Source organism: Pinus tabuliformis, chromosome 1_1, assembly GCF_031772625.1.
Source record: "Pinus tabuliformis cultivar Carrire ecotype Pingquan chromosome 1_1, CPIR1, whole genome shotgun sequence".
Classification (NCBI taxonomy): Eukaryota; Viridiplantae; Streptophyta; class Pinopsida; order Pinales; family Pinaceae; genus Pinus; species Pinus tabuliformis.
The window spans coordinates 457,837,906-457,858,925 of NC_142297.1; the positions used below are offsets into that span (position 1 = coordinate 457,837,906).

The following is a 21,020-nucleotide window of genomic DNA, read 5'->3' on the forward strand; positions in this document are numbered from 1 at the left end:
TTTTTTTGTTGTCGTTACCATCAGAATGGCCCTAGGTGGGAAACCCTTCCATTGGCAAAGCATTTGGCAATGGCAAACCTCTGAAGTCTTCCATAGCTGGGGGCTTTTGAAACATCTGGGATCGGAAATCTTCCCATGGCATTGTTGTTGTCGAGGGCTAAGATTGGGTGACTGTGAGTCTTCTGCGTCAGAGTGAGCGAAAATGTATGTGATCAAAAGAGATGGCAGGCAGGAGGTTGTGCACTTTGACAAGATCACTGCGCGGTTGAAGAAGCTAAGCTACAGGCTTAATATGGAGCATTGTGATCCTGTGTTGGTTGCACAAAAGGTTTGCGCCGACGTTTACAAGGGTGTCACTACCAGTCAGCTAGATGAGTTGGATGCTAAAACTGCTGCTGCTATGACTGCAAACCATCCTAACTATGCAAAGTTGGCTACCAAAATCACAGCTTCACAAAAATACAAAGAAGTCATTCTCCGAAACAATAAGGCAAATGTATGCTCATGTCAATAAACGATCTGGTTTGAAGGCTCCCTTGATCATCATGAAGAATGCAGTGAAATCATCTATGATAGGGATTTTGAGTATGACTACTTTGGTTTTAAGACATTGGAGAGATCATATCTTTTAAAAGACAATGGAGTTGTCATCGAGAGGCCTCAACATATGATAATGAGAGTTGTTGTAGGGATCCATAAGAATGATATTGATTCAGCTATCAAAACTTACCATTTAATGTCACAACGTTGGTTCACCCATGCTTCTTCTACACTTTTCAATGCTGGGACACCCAGCCACATGAGTAGCGCTATGCCAGACCGAAACCCGTATCGGGATTCATTTGAACCAACCATTTTTGTTGGTTTGGACCTATCCAGTATCTTCTCATGCCGAATTTCACCTTCCATATTTGTTGCTTGATTATTCCAATGATTATTCCAATGAATATGTAGATGAATAATTGAAAAACGCAAATCAATAGAATTCTCTGATATGGTTCATGTTCCCTGCGTGTGGCTGCTTGGTATATATATTATGTGTATATGAAGAAATGACTGGAAATTTTCGAACACTACCACCCCAGCACCAAGAGTATTGGCTCGTTCAGCATGTGGACACAGATAAAGGAGTCGCCGCAAGACAGGAAACCAACAGTTTATCATTTCCGTGGTGCGCATAATGGCAGAGTTCCGAAGGGACGAGAAATATCAGAACCCGCAACTATGTTTCCCATGTCACCTGCATGGCGTACATCATCCTCAGGAGCACCAGGTGTCAATTTTTTTTGGATTAAAATGTGATCCTGTTGACATGCAGCCATTGATTGCGTCACCAAACACATGTAGATGAAACAGAGTGGAGGAGAGAAGGGTGCTCTCGGCTATCGCGTCGTCGAAGGGCTCACGATGAAGCCGATCTAAACACAAAAATCGCATCAAATTCGAATTTTCACCAGAAGGGAAAAATGCCAACGGAGACGGCAAAATCTCAGCCGAAGATCAAAAAGATAATGATGGGAAAATTCTCAAGGAGTCTGCCGATTGATTGGGATTATCCCTCCAAATCTGCCACAAATTTTTATGGAAGAAGAAACTTCCAAATCCATTTTGGAAATCGATCTTGGCTGTGTGGGGATCCTCCTGGATCCAGGGCACAAATGAAGACAATCAGATCCATCCTTACTGCCGGCGGTTTAGGAGCTCGGTGATTTGCTGCATAAAAATTGGTATGAATCCTTAATGGATCAGGTTTCATTTAAATGTGACGGGTTTGCATGGTTAACACGTAGATTTTGGCAATAAATATGGAATTGTATGACTGTGCCGTGTCAAACATAGCCCATAAACTAAGGAAATATACAGTGCAGTCTTGTTGAATGTTGAATGGCGGTGAATGTTAATAGGAGCGCTGTAGAATGCCATATAGTTGTGCGCTGTATTAACATATAGAAGCACTGTACATTTGTGTTGCCATATGGTTGTGTGCCGATTTAAAACCAGCAGTCAAACACAACATGCATCCCTTGCTGCGCACTGATTCAAATCAAAACAGAGGATTGTTATGATGAATGCCTAACGCCATTCTGATGAAGGGAGTGTATATCAAAATTGTTTGAACATGTTGTGTTTGTTTTGGGCCGAGAATTTTTATGAGACAGCCGAAAGCGGTGTTTGCAAACCTCTGGCACACAGAGCTCTTGAGCACAATCACAGCGGATACACCCTACTGCTGCTTCTCATTATTTTGTGGACCATTCGCCTCTTATTTACTGCGGAAGCGAGCACTATACAATGACATGTCAAGATATGTTTGCTGTGCTGGTTACATGCCCTGCAGTGGTAGTTGTGGTGAAAGTCGGTGTCCTGAGTTTTGTCTGTGCACAGAGGTCTTCTGCTGCTTTGGAAATTCTGTTGCTTCTACTCGGTTCCTTTTGCAAAATGAATTCAATATCCAGACAACTAAATGTGACAATTGCATCATTGGCTTCATGTTTGTTCTCCAACAGCTGGCTTGTATCTTCTCTATTATTGCATGTATTGTTGGCAGTGATGAACTTCAAGCTGCCTCAAATTTGTTAAATTGTTTGTCAGATGGTGTTTACTGCACGGTTTGTGCATGCATGCAGACACAACACAAAGTTGAACTGGACAAGCGTGATGGCAAGTTTGGACCAGTTGAAAGGGTAATGCAAGCACCTGGTATGCAGCAGATGTCTCGCATTGACCAGAATATCCTACCAACTGTTGGATATGCGCCCTATAATCACTTTTCATCAACGCAGATGACTGTGCCCTGCGACAATAACTTCGAGCTGAGGGATTCCTTCGAATTGCCCACGGTTTTTTTTTTTTTAATTAGTTTTTATTTTTTATTTTATTTACAACTAAATAAAATATATATATAACAAAATAAATAATAAATTAAAAACATTTGTTTTGAATTTGTTATTTAAAAATAAAAATAAAAAATTTGTGTGTGGTTTTTACTTTGATATTTGAATAAAAATAAAAATAAAAAATTATTTTGTAGTGTTGGTTTCTTATTTAAATAAAAATAGAAAAATATTTTGTGTACTATTTTGGATAATAAAAAATCAAAGCCACACAAAATAATTTTTGTTTTTATTTAAAATAAAAAAGTTTTCCTTATTTTTATTTAAAAAAAAAAAAAAAAAAAAACATAACTTCATTTTAGTGATAGTTTTTTTTTAGGTTTTCATAAATAAAATTTGGTTGATTTTTCACCTTAAATAATAAATTAAAAATTTTATGTTTTTAATTTATTGTTTAAAGAAAAAAATCTAAATAAAATCAACATAAAAAATAAAAATAAAAATTACTATTTTCTTTTTACATTTCTTTTAAAAAAAAAAACAAATAAAATAAAAAAAAAATAAAAAAAAAATAATAATAATAATAAAAAAAATCACAAAATTCACACAGATTTGAAAATAAAAAAAGGGATACTTGGAAACACATTTCGAAAATCGATTGGAGGATTTTTACGACAATAACTTTAATTTGGCATCACATCTTTCTGTTGTATGCTTTACAATGCACTAATATGCAAGACACAACAGATCATTCAAATGACCATGTTTTTGCCAAATACATTTCAAAAGTTATCTGACAGGGAGTATTATTTTTCACAGTTGTTTTTAAGATTGGATTGAAATTGATATCAAGAATTGAGTTACTTTCAACACTTTGATTTTTCCTAAATCTGTTTTATTTGGTATGAAATTTTTGCGTAAGAATCCTGAAGGACCTGCGCAATTCTTCTTGAACAAACTTATGTTTTATTTCTGCCAAGTTTTTTTCACAGATTACAGGATAACAAAGTGATCATTCAGGAGATTATATTGTGACATCCATTAGTCTTCCAAAGACTAAATTCATGAAAAATTCTGAAGACAAATCCATCTCGACAACCACTACCTTCCATCTCCCTTTCTGAAAAAGATTTTGAATTCCACCACTCATGCATCCATAAAGTGTGACACATCCATATCCATTTTTCACAGCAAGAGTTCTTATACATACATCATGCATTTCCTTACATCCATCCATTTTCCTTGTCATTATCATCCCCTTCATTTCCGCCAATAAAACCCTGCTTGAGTCAAAGTCCTAGAGTCTAAGTATCATTGAAAGAATACCTAGAGGCTTGCATGCCTTAATGGCAAGTACTCTTGCCAATGAACAATGGGAGTACATTAATATCCCTTGTTCGTTGGATCTTGTAGGTGACTCGACCACGACAAATTTATTCGTACCTACAAAGATGTGTTAGGCATCCTGACTCCCATTGGAATCAATGGTGGGAGCTCTTGTGTTGGCTAGGGGCATTCATTAACGGCCACTAAGTCAACAACTTCTTACTATGTTCGACATCGACACATTTAATCACATAGTAAGATTTGTGCCATCGAGCGTTGAAGACTTGAAGACCCATATTTTGTAGCAGATGAAGCCACTTTCCTTTCATCAGTTTGTCATCACTTGAGGACAAGTCAATCAATAAGGCTGGGAGGGAAATGTAACTTATATATTTTGTATACCTTCCAAGCCTTATAGATTTTCAGCCATATTTAGCAGACTCATCGGATTCATCATCCAGCAGCAGAGGATCCAACAACATATACGACTTTCAGCCATATTCAGCAGACTCCTCAGATTCATCATCTAGTAGCAGAGGATTCAGCAGCCGATACGACAATACAGATCCATCTTTCATCCACAACTTGAAGAAGAAGCTTCAGAGCAGAATTGTGGCAGCTGAACATGCATGATCCATCCACCATTTTCAACCAAGTAAGGAGGACTATGAACGACATTTTTGCAGCCACACATGCACAACTCTCATCCATTTTTGGAAGGGTAAGTTAAGGTATGATATTTTCTAACTTTTAACCATTAAATTCCTTGAAAAGTTAGAATAATAATTTTTGGAAAAACTTCACTTCCTTTTCCCTTCTTTTCACCCTTTCACATAACTGCCCAAACCATCCGTTTAAGGGGAAAGATACATTTACATATATGCTTTGTCACATTCATATTCACATTCATATATCACTACCCCATTTAACCCCACTTACCTTCAAACTATATTCACTATTACATGAGCATACAAATGGCTTTGTCGAAAGCATTTAGAAGTTAATTGGATGCCAATACAATCATGGTTGTTACACAAGAACCAACCATGATGCATTCCAACACAAATACTCTGCAACAAAAATCACATTATCAATATGCAAAGATCATACATTGAATGCAACAAACAAAATATGGTTGAAACACAAGAACCAACCAAGTTGTAATTCATCAAAATAATGCTTTGCAAAAGTTATGTAAATGATATCATGCAGAGTTTAAGCCAAAGCTCAAAAAGTAATGTAATAGATTGCATGAGGACATGCAATACCATAGATTGCATGAGGACATGCAATATCTTGAGTTTGGGGGAGATGTTGGGCCTCAAAATAATCCCTATTTTCACTCCATTATTCACCAATATTTTCACATTTTACCTTCATGTCACCTCCATTCCACCTCCATATCATTACTTTTACCTCATTATTGGGTTCTAACAATGCTTTTCCAAAGTTTATTAATTCTTAACATTTTTAAGTGAATTTATGGCTAAAACTTAGAAAATAATATGCTTAAACTTATACCTAACAATTAGCGTGAGTTTGTTGACATGTGTAGGCACAAAGGAAGCTTCCAGAGCATCTTTATTTGGCCTTGAATGATCAAATTCGAATTTGATAAGATAAGCTTCATGGAGAAGATCATGGACCTCATGGAGGAGATAATGGAGGATAGGGTTATGTGTAATCATTGGTTGAGAAATATGTGGGTCAAAGGAGAGAATAGTGGGTCTACATTTATGAGGTTGTTATCATAGTTTTTGTATAAATAGGAGCACCTCCTCCATTCCAAAGAGGAGGACTCTTAGAGCATTGTATCCAATTGATGATGGAATAGAATAAGGCTTCATTTTTCATATATTTCCATTATGTAGTTTTAGATATAAATTGTGTGAATGTAGGATATGAATTTATGTAGTTTTAGATATAAGTTTTCTTAATGTAGTATATGGAATAATTTGTCTTGTTCTTAAGAGAATTGAGCTCACTCTAAAAGGATGAGAGAAACATGTTATTTCATATTAGATCTAGTTTCATTTCATTGTTTAGATGTTTAAGGATTTGATTGGTGAATGAGTTTTGAATTAAAATCTTATCAGCATGTGAGAGAACAACCAAGGGTCTAAGTTAGACTCTCTCTCCATTTGATTTGCATGATAATTAAAATTCATTCTTTTGCTTTTATGTTTCAAGTATCATATGAGGAGATACCAAGAGTCTAAGTTAGGCTCTCTCTCCAATGATTTATATGGTAATTGAAATTCATTCTTTTGTCTTTATGTTTCAATTCATTTCATTTCTTATGCTCATGAATGACTCTTAGTTTAGTTTGGATTAGTACATGAGAGGACAATCAAGAGACTAAGTTAGTCTCTCTCTCTACTTGAATCTAAACAATAACTAAGTTCATTCTCTTGTCTTTATTTCAAGTTTTAGTTTTATGTAATTAATGATTTCTCTATGATACTGTAGGGAAGGACAACCAGGACCTCCTTAGTTAGGAGCCTCTTCCCTTGCATATTGTATTGAATCTTAAATAATTTAGTTAGGCATAGAGTTAGTTGCCTACTCCTGCATATATTGTGTTGGCACCATCACAAGCTTACGAGTTTCCCTGGTCGATAATTTATGCAGCAATTTAAGTCCAATAAATTGCCCAACATTTTGGCGCCATTGCCGGGGAATGGTGCTAAGGGATTAGGCATTAGAAATTTAATTTAGTACTAGCATTTTTCTTTAGACAAAATAACTTGTGAGACCTGGTGACAGCAGGATCTTCACAAAGAAGTTTAAGTTTGAGTTTTCTTATGTTTTAGTGTTTAGCTAGTTTTAAATTTTGTCTTTAAAAAAAAACACCCCCCCTGCATGAATAAAAACGAATCAAGCGATGAGTATGCTCTCTTCCTGCGCTTCGTGCGATCAGGAAGATCAGAAAATCTATTGATTTCGTTCGAATAAAACTACTCTTGCTAGAAAACTAATGTGCAACATGATAATAGAGAATTTTGTGAATGAAAAAAAAACACCTTTAAAATTTTAGATGAAATTTAGTTTTTTAATTTTAGATTTAAAAAATAAAAAATAAACATTTAGTTTTTTTGTTTTAGATTTTAAAAATAAAAAATTTTAGTTTTTAATTTTAGATTTAAAAAAAAAAGAAAAAAATTCACAAAATAATAATACTATATGTATCATAACATATATTATTATTATTAAAAAAAACTAACCATTTTGTTTTTTGTTATTTTTAGATATTAAAAAAAATTTAACCATTTTCTGTTTGTTTTTAAAAAAATAACCATGTTTTTTTTTGTTTAAGATATTTAGAAAACACTAACCATTTTTTTTTAATGTTTTTTAGATATTTAAAAAAATGCAAAAAAATTAAATAAAAAAAAAAAAAACATTCAAAAAAAATAATCATAATAATTAAAAAAAATCATCTTAAAAAAAATTCATTTTAACAACTAACCTTTTTTTGATAAGATTACCATTTTTGTTTTTCAAAAAAATAGGATTAATTCCATGTTTTTGTTTTTTTGACTTTAAAAAAAAATAAAAATTATTAACCATTTTTTTTTGGTTGTCGTTACCATCAGAATGGCCCTAGGTGGGAAACCCTTCCATTGGCAAAGCATTTGGCAATGGCAAACCTCTGAAGTCTTCCATAGCTGGGGGCTTTTGAAACATCTGGGATCGGAAATCTTCCCATGGCATTGTTGTTGTCGAGGGCTAAGATTGGGTGACTATGAGTCTTCTGCGTCAGAGTGAGCGAAAATGTATGTGATCAAAAGAGATGGCAGGCAGGAGGTTGTGCACTTTGACAAGATCACTGCGCGGTTGAAGAAGCTAAGCTACGGGCTTAATATGGAGCATTGTGATCAATGAGAATAGTGACAACTATGCAGGCCATGCGTAGTCGTAGGAAAGGGTGTGTGTTATTTGCAGCCCATATTTCTAGTGACAAAGGTAAGGAAGTTGAGGATGCAGATGTTTTGAGCAGGTACCCAGTTCTACAACAGTTTCATGATGTATTTCCTACATAGATTTCAGAGTTTCCACCTCACAGGGAAGTATACTTTTCTATTGAGTTGGTACCAGTGGCAACACCAGCATCTAAGGCACCTTACAGGATGAGCACAATAGAGTTGGTAGAGTTAAAGTTTCAGTTGAAGGAAATGCTTGACAAGAGATACATTAGGCCAAGTGTATCACCATGGGGTGCTCCAATATTGTTTGTGAAGAAGAAGGATGGAACTCTCAGGTTGTGCATTGATTGCAGGAAGTTGAACAAAGTAACCATCAAGAACAGGTATTTGTTGCCGAGGATAGATGATTTTTTATCAGTTGAAGGGAGAATTAGTGTTCTCAAAGATTGAGATTGTTGAGAGAGCATCAGTTGCATGCTACGTTCATAAAGTGAAGTTTATTTCATACTGAGGTACATTACTTGGGACATGTGGTTTCCAAGGAAGGCATAACAATGGATCCAGAAAAGGTAAGAGCTATTGTGGAGTGGGAAACTCCTAGGAATGTGGATGAGGTAACATACTTCATTGGGTTAGCATGGTATTACAGGAGGTTCATCAAGAACTTCTCATAGATTTCTCATCATATCACATCATTGCAAAGGAAAGGTAAGAAATTTGAATGGACAAAGGAATGTGTAGCCAATTTTGAGCAATCAAAGCAGTTTTTGACACATGCTCCAGTGTTAAAGATCGTAGATCCTGACAAAGAGTTCGTGGTATGTACAGATGCTTGCAAGAGAGGAATAGGTGGAGTACTTATGTAGGAAGGACTGGTGGTATGTTATGATTCACATAAACTAAATAAGCATGAGCTAAACTATTCGACACATGATCTTGAGTTGGCAATGATCATTCATGCATTGAATATGTGGAGGCACTATCTTCTTGGTAGATAATTTGTATTGATGAGTGATCACAATGGATTGCGATATCTATTTCACTAACTTAATATGAATGCCAGACAAGATAGATGGTTGGCCACAATCAGTGACTTCGACTTTGAGATCAAGTATATTAAGGGTAACGAGAATAGGGTTGCAAATTCTCTTAGCAGATGGATACAAGTAAATCATATAGCAGCTATGAGATCCTATGGGATAGATCTATAGGATAGGATATTGTAGGCAAGTCAGTAGGATGTTAGGTATATGGGCTTTAGCCACAGATTGCAGAAAAGTACAGGTACTGTTATAGACATATTTGGGCACTGCAACCCCAATCATATATGTCCATAAACCAAGGGCTTCTGAGTCCCTAAAATTGTTGTTTCACACCCTAAAGGAACAAGGTCAGTTGATTACATCATCTCCTAGAAGTTCTCCATGGAAAACTGCTTAAAATTGGTCAAAACTGGACCATACAAACTGCTTAGTGCTAAGGGTGCGATGCATCTCACCTGCCACATGCAAAAAGTGCGATGCATACTGAAAAACCCTTCTGTAGGGTGTGATGGGCGAGAGTAGACAAATGGCAGAGATAGTTTGCAAGGTGGATGATCATGGAATCTTCCATAAACTTCTCCAATGACACTTGCCTCTCTGAATTCGCCCAGGGATGAGTAAGAGATCATGAATCTCCAAGTGGAACCAAGAACTATCAGAGAGAGGACACTAATCAAAATCCCAGAAGCTGACTCACCCCCCTTGCAAACATCTATATATGGATCCCTCATCCCAGAGATCCAGGAGGCTAGAATCTTGTATTTGTAAGGAAGTGTTGTTGGTTTCTTTGTGGAAACATCATAATGTTGGGTGATCTAAGCTTTTCATGAGGTGAAGAAGGGCTTTCATGCTAGGAGGATGACGTTGGGTCAGATCAATGGGTTGTAATCCTCTCTTCTACTCTTTCTATCAATAAAGCTATTTGAGTTTTCCTCCACATTCTTGTATGTTTGAGTTGATATATGCATTTGTGTGGTCAATATATATCTGGTCCTATATTGTTTATGATTGTAGATCTCTGTGCTTTGATGGTATTATGCTGCTTTGACTTTACAGGTGCTCTTTGAAGTGGGGCAAGCAAGGGATGAGTGGCAAAGATCTGTCAGAGGGGGGAGGAAACAAGCAAGGAGCCAAGCGAAAACCGAGGTTGGTACTCTCTGCTTCTCTCTCATCTACTTCTCATAAAGGAAAACGAAAGTAACTTTAGTTTGTTTGTTTCTAAGATAGTTGCCTGTCTCAGTGGGACTAGTAGCTCTGAATGGACACTAAATTTCTCGATAACAAAATGGCGACTCCACTGGGGAGAGAATAACTTGTTTGCTTGTTTATATTTGTTTGCTTTATAAACTACAGACAAAGCCTGAAGTTAAGCCAGCTAGGCTTCGAACTGCTTTTGCTATGCAACTGCAAAGTAGATTAATGCTGCTTCAGTCCATCTCTGGGTTTTGTTTATAAATTGAACAATTGACTTGTAAACATCCTAATTGCCCTGGTGATGGCTCAAGTAACCTCATTAGATCAGCCCCTATGATTTGTATTTACTGACTATCATTAGCTCAGCCTAAATCCCTGAACTAAGCTGCAAACTGTGACCAAAAACCAAGTTAAAGTCTCGTCCCTGGACCATCGCACCTTCTCCTCTTGGCAATCTGGATGCATTGCACCTCCCGTGTGCAGTAGGTGAGATGCATCCATGTTTCCCTGTGTTACAGGTGCGATGATCAGATAAGACTATTTTTGCCTCCAGATTTTGGTTTTTTCTTCACTCTCTTCAGCTTTATTCAGGAGTTTTGTTGTCTGTGATCAGTATACCACTGTGGAAACTCCCTTCCTTTTCATTATTTAGCCTCCATTGTACAAAGAATTGTGAATGTTTTTATGTATTGTTCACCATTTACAGTTCTCCTTTACAAAGAAGTAGCTTAATTGAACTGTCGTCTTTTGATTTGGAAGTGTCGCAAGTGTCGTTTTCAGTCAAAGAAAAGAATCCTACTCTTCTTGATGGTCGATTACACTGTTACTCTTGTATTTGATTTGAATTAATAGTATTTCAAGTGTCGAAAGCAGTTTTCAATTCAAAATCGCAAAGTGTCGTCATTGTCTTCCTTTCATCTTTTGAAGAGAAAATTGTTAGTACTGTCACTTTGAAAAGATAATTTAGATTTGTACTTAGCATTCTTTTTGTCATTCACACATTAAGAAAGCGGAAAACAAATACATGCATGTGCATTTGCATTTAGACTGCTTGTTGATTTTGATTTAGGACAGTGCATCTAGTGTGTGCTCTCTGCTCTATGTTGAAAGAATCTCGCTTCTCTTTCCTTAGTAGCTAGGATTTTCATTGCAAAAAGAAGAATAAACGACTATTTATCATCTTAGGTTGCATTTTAGGAATTATATATCTACATCACGCAGTGAACCTTAAAGGAAAACTTCTTAAGAAAGATCAACTGTAAAATAAATTCAATGAACATAAAAACGCTTTAGAACCTAACACACAACATTTAGAAGTCTAGGCTAGAGATGTATTCCGGCGTCGTAAAGCCTAGTAACTATCGCTTTCATCGTAGATTGGATGATTCCTCCTATTTGAGATGAAAAGTGCTAGTATGGACTTGTGCTCCCACGTACCATCGAGTATATATTGGGAGACCAAAATAGGCTATATCCTTTATCCTTAGGAAGCCGTGTCTGCTGCCCTATCGATCGCAATGCACTGAACACAACATTCGAGAAGATTGACTGTCGTACCGTAAAAAGTATTTTGCAGTTTTACAATCGGTGTGGTAATCCCTCTGTCTAGATTTTTAGAGTAGTCTCTTTCGTTCCTTTTCAGACTCCTTAAAGGAAAAGGTCCATCTGAGCACTTTTCACTTCAGGCTCATTAAAAATCGAAGGTGACTAGAGTCATCTTTAGCTTTTTCTCGACTCTTAAAAATTGCAAAACAAAGTTGTGTCAAAGCGTCATAAAATTTATTTTAATCGGAATAACGTCACTGTTCCCTCGTTGATCTTAGGTTGAGAAAATGGAGTCCACCAACCAAGAATTTCCCCTTGGTGGAAATTCTAGTCCTTTCTCCTCTTGAGGAGATGTTGGTGCACCTCATATGGCCACATTGTCCCTTCTAAGACTGACAATTGGCTTGCCAGTATGGCTCTTCTCGGCTTCTATCGTTCAAAACACCGTGATTCCTGAGCAATCAAATTAGCAACCAGATGATACTAGAGTTACCCCCCAACCTTCTACATCATTTGTTTCTCACTCCCCTTCTCTCTCTTCACTTGGTGAAGCTAGTAAAACTAAAAACCAAGTAGCTGAGAAGAAGAAGAAAGGGAAGGAGAAGAAGAAGAAGGAGCCAACAGCCAAAAGGGGCAACCATACATCGTCTAGCGAAAATCCACACACTGCACCGTCCAGGCCTAAATCTCCTTGTGTCATTTGCAAAGGGGACCACTATCATCGAGATTTTCCTTGCGTCCCATAGATCTTAAGGGACTGGTCTCCCCGCTTGCACAATCCGGTGTCCTCAACCTCTGACAATCATGTTGAAAGTACACCGTCAACTAGTGAAAACGAAGTCACTGGACAGAGAGGAAGATCTAAAATTCCTTGTAGGCTGTGTGAGGGCGATCATGCCATCCATCATTGTCCCTTCCTGGACGAAGCTAAAAAAGTCTTGGATAACCGTCTTGATTCACCACTATGGTTTCCTCCTGGATACAAGAAACCCTTGCTGAGTCCATCACTAGTTGAAAATATGACTGACACACCTCTGTCGTCGGTCGAAGCATCTATCGTTGAAGATAAACCCGCCGAGTCCACACCGGACCAAAGTCAACAGGTCGAGACGGGGGTTGACCCAGTCTTGTCTTTGGAAGGTCTACCTTCAGATGATACAGTCACCAAAGAGAATGAGAACGACACTGTTCAAACTCTTTTCATAAATACAGACTCCGATGAACATGGGGGAAATATACCTGTTCCTTTACTACAGGAAGGAATTTCGTCGGAGCCATATCCAGCCATTTATTCGGTCCCACCTCCGAGCAACCTAGTCATTTCCTTCGACTGGAATCTACTGGGCAGACCCCATCTACCGTCTAATGTACCATTCTGAATCATTGTACAAGCTTACAGAATGGTCATGGTTGGTACTATCATAGATGAAGGGGATTCTGTGAGTATCCTTTCCTCAACTGCTTGGAAAGTGATTGGTTCGCCATCGCTTCTGCCTGAGATGCGAAATCTGACAGGCTTCGACAAAGGAACCAGTCGACCATTAGGGATCCTTCCAAATTTGCCTATAACTTTGAGAAGGAAAAATGTCTATTTGAACTTAATGGTACTCCAAGGACCTTTAAATTACAATCTACTCCTTGGACGTGACTACATTTATAGCATGGGAGCCATCGTCTCCTCACTCTTTCCAGTGATGTGTTTTCCACATGAAGGCGGAGTGGTCCAGCTCGTAGACAAGCTTTCATTTCCCGGCTCACACATAGCTAATAGTCAAATGCCATCCCTAACTGGTCTCTTTGTGCAAGGAATGTCTCATCAATCTCCAGTCTGTCCACCTAATGAGCGCGAGTGATCTGGTGATTGTGACTGAAACCTATGGGGCATGCGCCCTGGTCTGCTTCAGTAGGAAAACCCCAGATATAAGGTAGGTTTCCGCATAGGAATATGACTAGTCTGACTATCCTTTCCGTTTAGGAAAATGGATCAGACTGGAAAAAGATTCCTCCGTCAGAAGGTATGCCTTTCCCGACATAGCAAGTGTTTTGTCTGCAAATTGAAGGGTAACCTGGAAACTCTACTTCGTTATACCTGGGGGCACGCAAACCTTTTTGCATGCAAATGAAAAGCGACCAACGTAACTCTAACCACATAGTTTCTGCTGACTTCAACTGCTTAAGTTAGGTGATTGGTCTGATCGACCATTCACCTTTGCAAATGCAAAGTAAAGGATATGTTTCTCGCTGAGAAGCTATCCTACCTGACCTTAGTAGTTAATTAACCCCTAGGATAGTAGTTGGTCATTCCTAGCTTGCATAAAGAAAGGATCCAGAGCAAAATTTCGAATGGTGCAAGCTCCCTAAAAAATGAACCTATCAATGAGACATTCTTATTATACCACTGGCACGAGTAGTTTTACACAAAGTTCAAGCTCATTAAAAATTAAACATAACAATGAGCAAATGTTCCACCAGAGTTTAAGCTCATTAAAAAAAAAATGAACCCACCTCCGGTAAATAACCATTGCGAATGCATTATCATTAGCTTTTGAGCCTTGGTCATGTTCTTACCATCACCTCCACTCTATTTTAGCCGATCATACGCCTCCATTTGATTGTTTACCCTTTTGAGGAATAGCTGCAACGAGTGATTCTGTTAGCCATCCTCTTGACACTGTCGTGATTGGAAAGTTCCAAACCTTACCTGGAACCAGCTGCTACCCGAAAATATCACTCATTCTTCAAAAACGAGTCTCCTTTAAGCTCTTTTCATCTGACTCGTAAAATATGAAAACATTGCCAAGCAATTGGCCTCTCCAGCTCGTTAAAACGATCTAAAGTGCTATCCCTCCTCTAGATTTTAATATTTTTGGACCTGAGGGATTATTACACAAAAATATTGAGCGCTTGTCTTGTTCGGCTCGTTAAAACTATCGAAAATTCATCCCTTTCATATTATTTTATACTTTTTCAGACTTAAGGGATTATATGACGAAAAAGGATTACCAGAGTTTCCTTTCCGTCCTTTTTCAGACTCTCTAAAATTGAAAAAGGACCGAGTTATCTTTGTCGTTAAACTTGTTAAAACCAATAGCGACAAACTTGTCCATGCAGACAAGAACGAGTTTCACTGTCGCTAGGCTCGTTAAAACATAGCGACGGGTTTGTCCGAAGGGTAAATTATAGAACAAGCATATGTTATCCTCCTCAAGCTTGACAAAAATAAAGAGGTACTAATTAGCAATGACTGGGGAAAAATTGGGAAGAAAACTTGAAGAAACTTTATTGGTAGCAAGTCGCTCTTGAACATGACACTTTCACTCCATCACCATGATTGAGTCGAGTTGGGTTATTCCATTCACCAGTCATATTACCATTGGTCCATCGTACCATCCATTTTTTGGGTTAACGCTACCAATCCATTTCATTGTCGCCGATATGTTCAAGAGAAGTCACTCAGAGAATTCACTAACCCAGCTTGTGTCTCATCCGCTGCAATACCTTCGCGCTTCATTCTTTCATGACCGTCACCCTAAACCCTGTATCATCAGATTGTTTTCACCTCCACAAAATCATTTGCTCCATTCCGTGTCATAGATGTGGGATTCATTAATGCCCTCCTATGATGGGTCACTTCTTGTCGACATCAGTTCATTATCCAAGAAGTCGATCTAGGAACAACCCTTTCAGTACTTTGAAGCTTTCATGCCTCAATGGCAAGTTTCTCACTTCCGGTGACAGGTTTACATCAATGGCCTTCGACCGAAATATTTTGCGTGGTGTTCGATGCCAAGTCCCATTTTCACACCACATGAATTGTACTGTCGTACCTTGAGGGTCATCATCATTATCGGTGATTACTCTCGCACCTGTTAACAGCTTACATCATTGGCTGGTAATCAGGCGATGTCTTTCCATGTTTGACTCGAGAACATCTTTTCACATGGATCGACTTGTACTTCGGGTAAAGATTGAACGAGTTTGAAGACCCTGAATCTAGTTTCATCCATCCAGGCTGCGATATATTCAGGAAAATAAAGATATCAAATGTACATCATTGCTACATAGATAATCATCCAAACCAAAGGATGATGGCTCTACCAGAATCATCAGTCTGCCACATAGACGGTTGTCTGTCCTATGTACATGAGAGTGAATTTATAAAGCTGAGCATGGGAATTCCCTCCTCAGCTAGATCATGAAAATAATATGAAGATAATGTATTGTATTGCATCTTATTACAGGTTTCCTTCCAGTTCGAAAAACCTCGGATCCTCATGATAAAGCATTTCACCCGACATCAAAAGATTTACGACCTCATGCTTTAGGGGGCAATTGTTATAGACATATTTGGGCACTGCAACCCCAATCATATATGTCCATAAACCAAGCGCTTCTGATTCCCTAAAAGTGTTGTTTCACACCCTAAAGGAACAAGGTCAGCTAATTGCATAATATCCCAAAAGCTCTCCATGGAAAACTACTCAGAACTGGTCAAAACTGGACCATATAGACTGCTCAGTGCTAAGGGTGCGATGCATCTCACCTGCCACATGCAAAAAGTGCGATGCATATTGAAAATCCCTTCTGTAGGGTGTTATGGGTGAGAGTAGACAAATGGCAGAGACAGTTCGCAAGGTGGATGATCATGGAATCTTCTAGAAACTTCTCCTGTGACACTTGCCTCTCTGAATTCACCCAGGGATGAGCAAGAGATCATGAATCTCCAAGTGGAACCAAGAACTATCAGAGAGAGGAAACTAATCAAAATCCCAGAAGTTGACTCACCCCCCTACAAACATCTATATATGGATCCCTCATCGTAGAGATCCAGGAGGCTAGAATCTTGTATTTGTAAGGAAGTGCTATTGGTTTCTTTGTGGAAACATCATAGTGTTGGGTGATCTAAGCTTTTCATGAGGTGAAGAAGGGCTTTCATGTTGGGAGGATGACGCTGGGTTAGATCAATGGGTTGTAATCCTCTCTTCTACTCTTTCTATCAATAAATCTATTTGAGTTTTCCTCCACATTCTTGTATGTTTGAGTTGATATATGCATTTGTGTGGTCAATATATATCTGGTCCTATATTGTTTATGATTGTAGATCTTTGTGCTTTGATGGTATTATGCTGCTTTGACTTTACAGGTGCTCTTTGAAGTGGGGCAAGCAAGGGAGGAGCGGCAAAGATCTATCAGAAGGGTTGAGCTGCTAGTTCCTAGAGCCTTGTTTGGAAAAATGCTCTAAATACCTATAACAAATTGGGTTGAGTTACTAGCTAAAATAAATATTTGGTTTAGCCTAGTCTATGGTCGAGTGGTTCGTGGAAGTCCCATACCTGGTCAACCTACGTGATCATCAATAATATCTCTATTTCTCCTTAGTATTTTATGGGTAAATATAGTTGTTTATATGTGGCTTATATGGCTATTATATCCCTGATATTTCTGTTGGTTATATGTTGGTTATGAATGAGTTTTATGACAGTGAAAATGTATGGCTCTCATCATGCTTTGGTTAATCACTAAATGTACAATGAATATATGAAATAATATATGGTAATGTAGTTATTGTGATGAGACATCAATTCTTCTTAGTGATTCTCACATAAGTATGAGACCCTATGCTCAGATTTGTTGTTTAAACCTATAGAATGCATATTTGTGACATGTTTGACGAAATTTGGGCCATGTCTAGTAGGGGTACAATCAAGTCCTTATTCAAGTAATTAGTTTTTTATCATTATTCCACTATTATATTTAATTTATGGAAGTTTCATGGAGTTTTGGGTAGTGACCTAAGCTCTAGGCCTGAAAAAGTGGCACAAAATTTAGAGTGGTAGGCACATAACTGCTTGGGAAAGTCCCAAGTCGTAGGCATACCCATGCTGTGGGAGCGACTAGAGGGTCCCAGTCACACTCATGCCAATTTCATGGGAGCGATTGGGGGATTAATGTAGTAAAAAATTTATTTTGTCTCAAGGGCTAGTCACCTAGAGGGTTTGGATGGATCTTGGGGCTTTTGTAGTATGTTTGGAAGGTCTGTGTAGTGTGTTTCATCAGTTCCACTTACTTAACTGACACTTGGGGAGTTGAATCATATCATAGTAACTCTTTTTCACATGTTTACCCTCGTTGGACGGTTACTTGGGTAGATGTGGGAGGAGGGTGTTACAGTTATGTATTGCATTGTTGAGTTTCTGCATCTAGTTTGTTTGCGGAAAATGTATTGAGGCCATGTGATTTGAGGATGAGAGAGAGAGAGGGTTATGATTTGAGTTATATCAGTCATTGATGTCATGTGTTGAGAATTTTAGCTTTGTTCTTTGACGATATTGCTATTATGTTTTCATGTAGGAAACTCTAGTGTTCCAGTTTGAAAATGTACGAAAGGAAAACCACATAGATAATTAGGTTTGGAGCTCCGACAATACAAGGATTGAGAACACAATTATTCATAAGCCCAATGGATGTTGGTTAAGGCTTGTAAATCAAATAGGTTCTTGTAGATTTGTGAGTCTAATGGGGGTTGGGCAAGGCTTGTAAATCAGATGGTGTTTGTAGAGTCATGAGTCCAATGGTGGTTTGGCAAGGCTTATTGATCATATAGAATTCTGTAGAGTCGTGAGATGGAGATAATAATTCATTTCAGATTTTTTCCATATTGTACTCTCTATGTAATGGTTTTCTTGAAAAATAATAATATATATTGATGTGATGTTTGTGTCTCATTGTGCATGTTTATTTCTTATGATTATGGCTCTCATGTGTTGATCTATTTGAAGTTGCATGTTTTAGATATAATGCATACTTGTTAAGGAATGAATGGATTAATATATTGGAGAAAGCATGGTAAAATCATGCTTTTTTTATCACTATTGATTCACCAACCCCATCCCCCCTCCCCCCCCTTCAATAGTGATCTTGGATCCAACAATTGGTATCATAGCTCGAATTCTAATGCAACTTCACTGCTAGAAGGTAGATCATGGATAACCAGGAAGGATTTGCAGCTGATGGAGTTCCTTTGCTACATGGATCTAATTACATGCTTTGGAAGGTAAAATTTGAAGCATGTCTTTTAACTTTAGATGTGGATAGTTTTCTCTCAATTGAATGTGGTACATAGGATGAGATTAATTAAGAAGCAAAGAAAATCATTTTGAAGGGATTGTCAAATCATGATGTAGTAAAAGTGAGACAATACAAGTCTGGAAAATAAATCATGGACAAGTTGCACAGTTTGTATGGAAAAGAAAGGATTCAAGATTATGAAATTAGCAAAAAATCCCATTGCATTCTTGAAGAGAAAGAGAATGATGAAAATGATTCCACACTCATAGCAATACCAGATCCAACTTTATCTCAAGAATATAGTGAGAGTAGCCATGAGAGTAAATACATGCAAATCATTGATCTAAAAATACAACATGAGGAGGTCATCAAGAAGAATGAGAATTTGTCAAATCAACTACAAGACTAAGAATCCTATTGTGCAAGCCTAGAAAAGGAATTAACCTCCTTGAGATGAGAGCTTCAAAAGACAAATATTCAGCTATCTCAGTATCCAAATTTGGAGAAGAGCGCAAAAATTTTGGATGAAATCCTCATCAACGAACGATATCCACTTATTAAAACTGGTTTGGGCTTTGAAAAAGAATCATTCCTTGTGAAATAAAAGGAGAGAGAAAAGGACGACCATGTAGTAGAAAATCACAAGCCTATCACAAATGAAGTCAAGAAGTAGCATTATCAAAAGAATCCAAAGAAGAAAAGATATTCCTAGAAGAAGCAAAGAAAGAATATCACTATCACAACATGTAGTAGTTTAAGAAGGTATGGGAGTAGCCAAGCATTCATGGTCCAAAAAAGAAAAACACAAGGTATCCAAATTTATTTTATGGGTATGTTTTTCTTGCAATCATTTTGGTCATCATGCTAGAGAATGTAATTTTTTTGTAAGAAAATAGTTTTTTGGATAATCGTTGTTTCAAGAGTGGAAAATATGGCCACAGAGTTGTATCTTGTAGATATGACATGTTCAAGTCAACAAAAAGAGCAATCCCACCATTGAAGACAAAGAAGGTATGGAGGAGAAAAGTTGAGCTGCAAATAATTAGCTCTTTAAACGACATCAAGGAAGAGTGTTTTCATTTAAAGAAGGATATTCTACTCGGGGAGAGTAGATATTTATCTTGTGCACAATAGGAGATGGCTTCAAGAGAAGCCAAACTTGATAGGTGCATGTGATTAGAAGGAAGAAATTTCAGCCTCATGCATCTATTCATTTGATGTCCACAAGATCAATTTGAGGCATAGAAGGAGAGCACATGAGTTCAAGGGGAGTTCTACAAGGTGGATGCATTATTTTTCATTTTAGCCTTTTGTCTCAGGATTGTTGATAGTTGGAGCCATGTTATGAGAAGATAATGTTCCCATGCTATGCACACTAAAAAAATTGCATGCAACAAGCAATAGTTGTTGATGGAAAATATGCCATATGTCTAGGGGGAGTTTGATATGGCTTTATACTTTGCATATATGACACTTATGCCATGCAGGATGCTATGTATTTTATGGAAAATTGGTGATAGTATGCCAGAATTATGTTACTCTCAATGAAACCCCCACCCTTGTATTTCATTAGAGAGTCATTTTTTACATGAGGATGAATCAATGATACATGCATGTGTACTAGGAAGTTGTCGGTCAATTTATGTGAGTTGTTTGAAGAAAGTTTTTACATCATTCAGTATAGTTGTAGCATGGATGAGATTCCATTGCATGTATATTCACATGAGTCATATATCTTACATTGCATTATCATGAGGCCATGCATCCTATTTGCATACCATATTGCCATAAGGATCTCACATTGTAGACTATCACATATGTTTCTTGATGATGACAAGAATTGTGCTTGTTTGTGCACATATGACATCAAGAGAGCATGGATGAAGTTTGTATTGCATATTTATAGTTTTTTTGATGGCATATACATGTTGTGTCATATGGTAGTTCCTTGATGATTAGAGGCATGTTGTTGCTTGATATTCATCTGGAGGTTATAGTGTTGATTGATTCATATGGATGGCCAATAGTGTATTTCTACTTATTGATACATATTCATGGATCATTGTTTCTACAATTCATTCATG

The 21,020-nt window shown here is 37.5% G+C and overlaps 1 protein-coding gene across 1 annotated transcript in view; it reads left to right on the forward strand.

Moving 5' to 3' along the window:
• The first annotated feature begins 202 nt into the window (after nt 1–202).
• The window catches only part of LOC149213734 (uncharacterized), a 29,279-nt gene continuing 8,461 nt past the window's right edge, over nt 203–21,020 (forward strand). Inside the window, exons 1-2 of the mRNA XM_089389131.1 lie at nt 203–496; nt 2,160–2,840. Of these exons, the coding sequence (XP_089245257.1) occupies nt 203–496; nt 2,160–2,840 (975 nt within the window). The remainder of the gene's footprint in view (nt 497–2,159; nt 2,841–21,020) is intronic.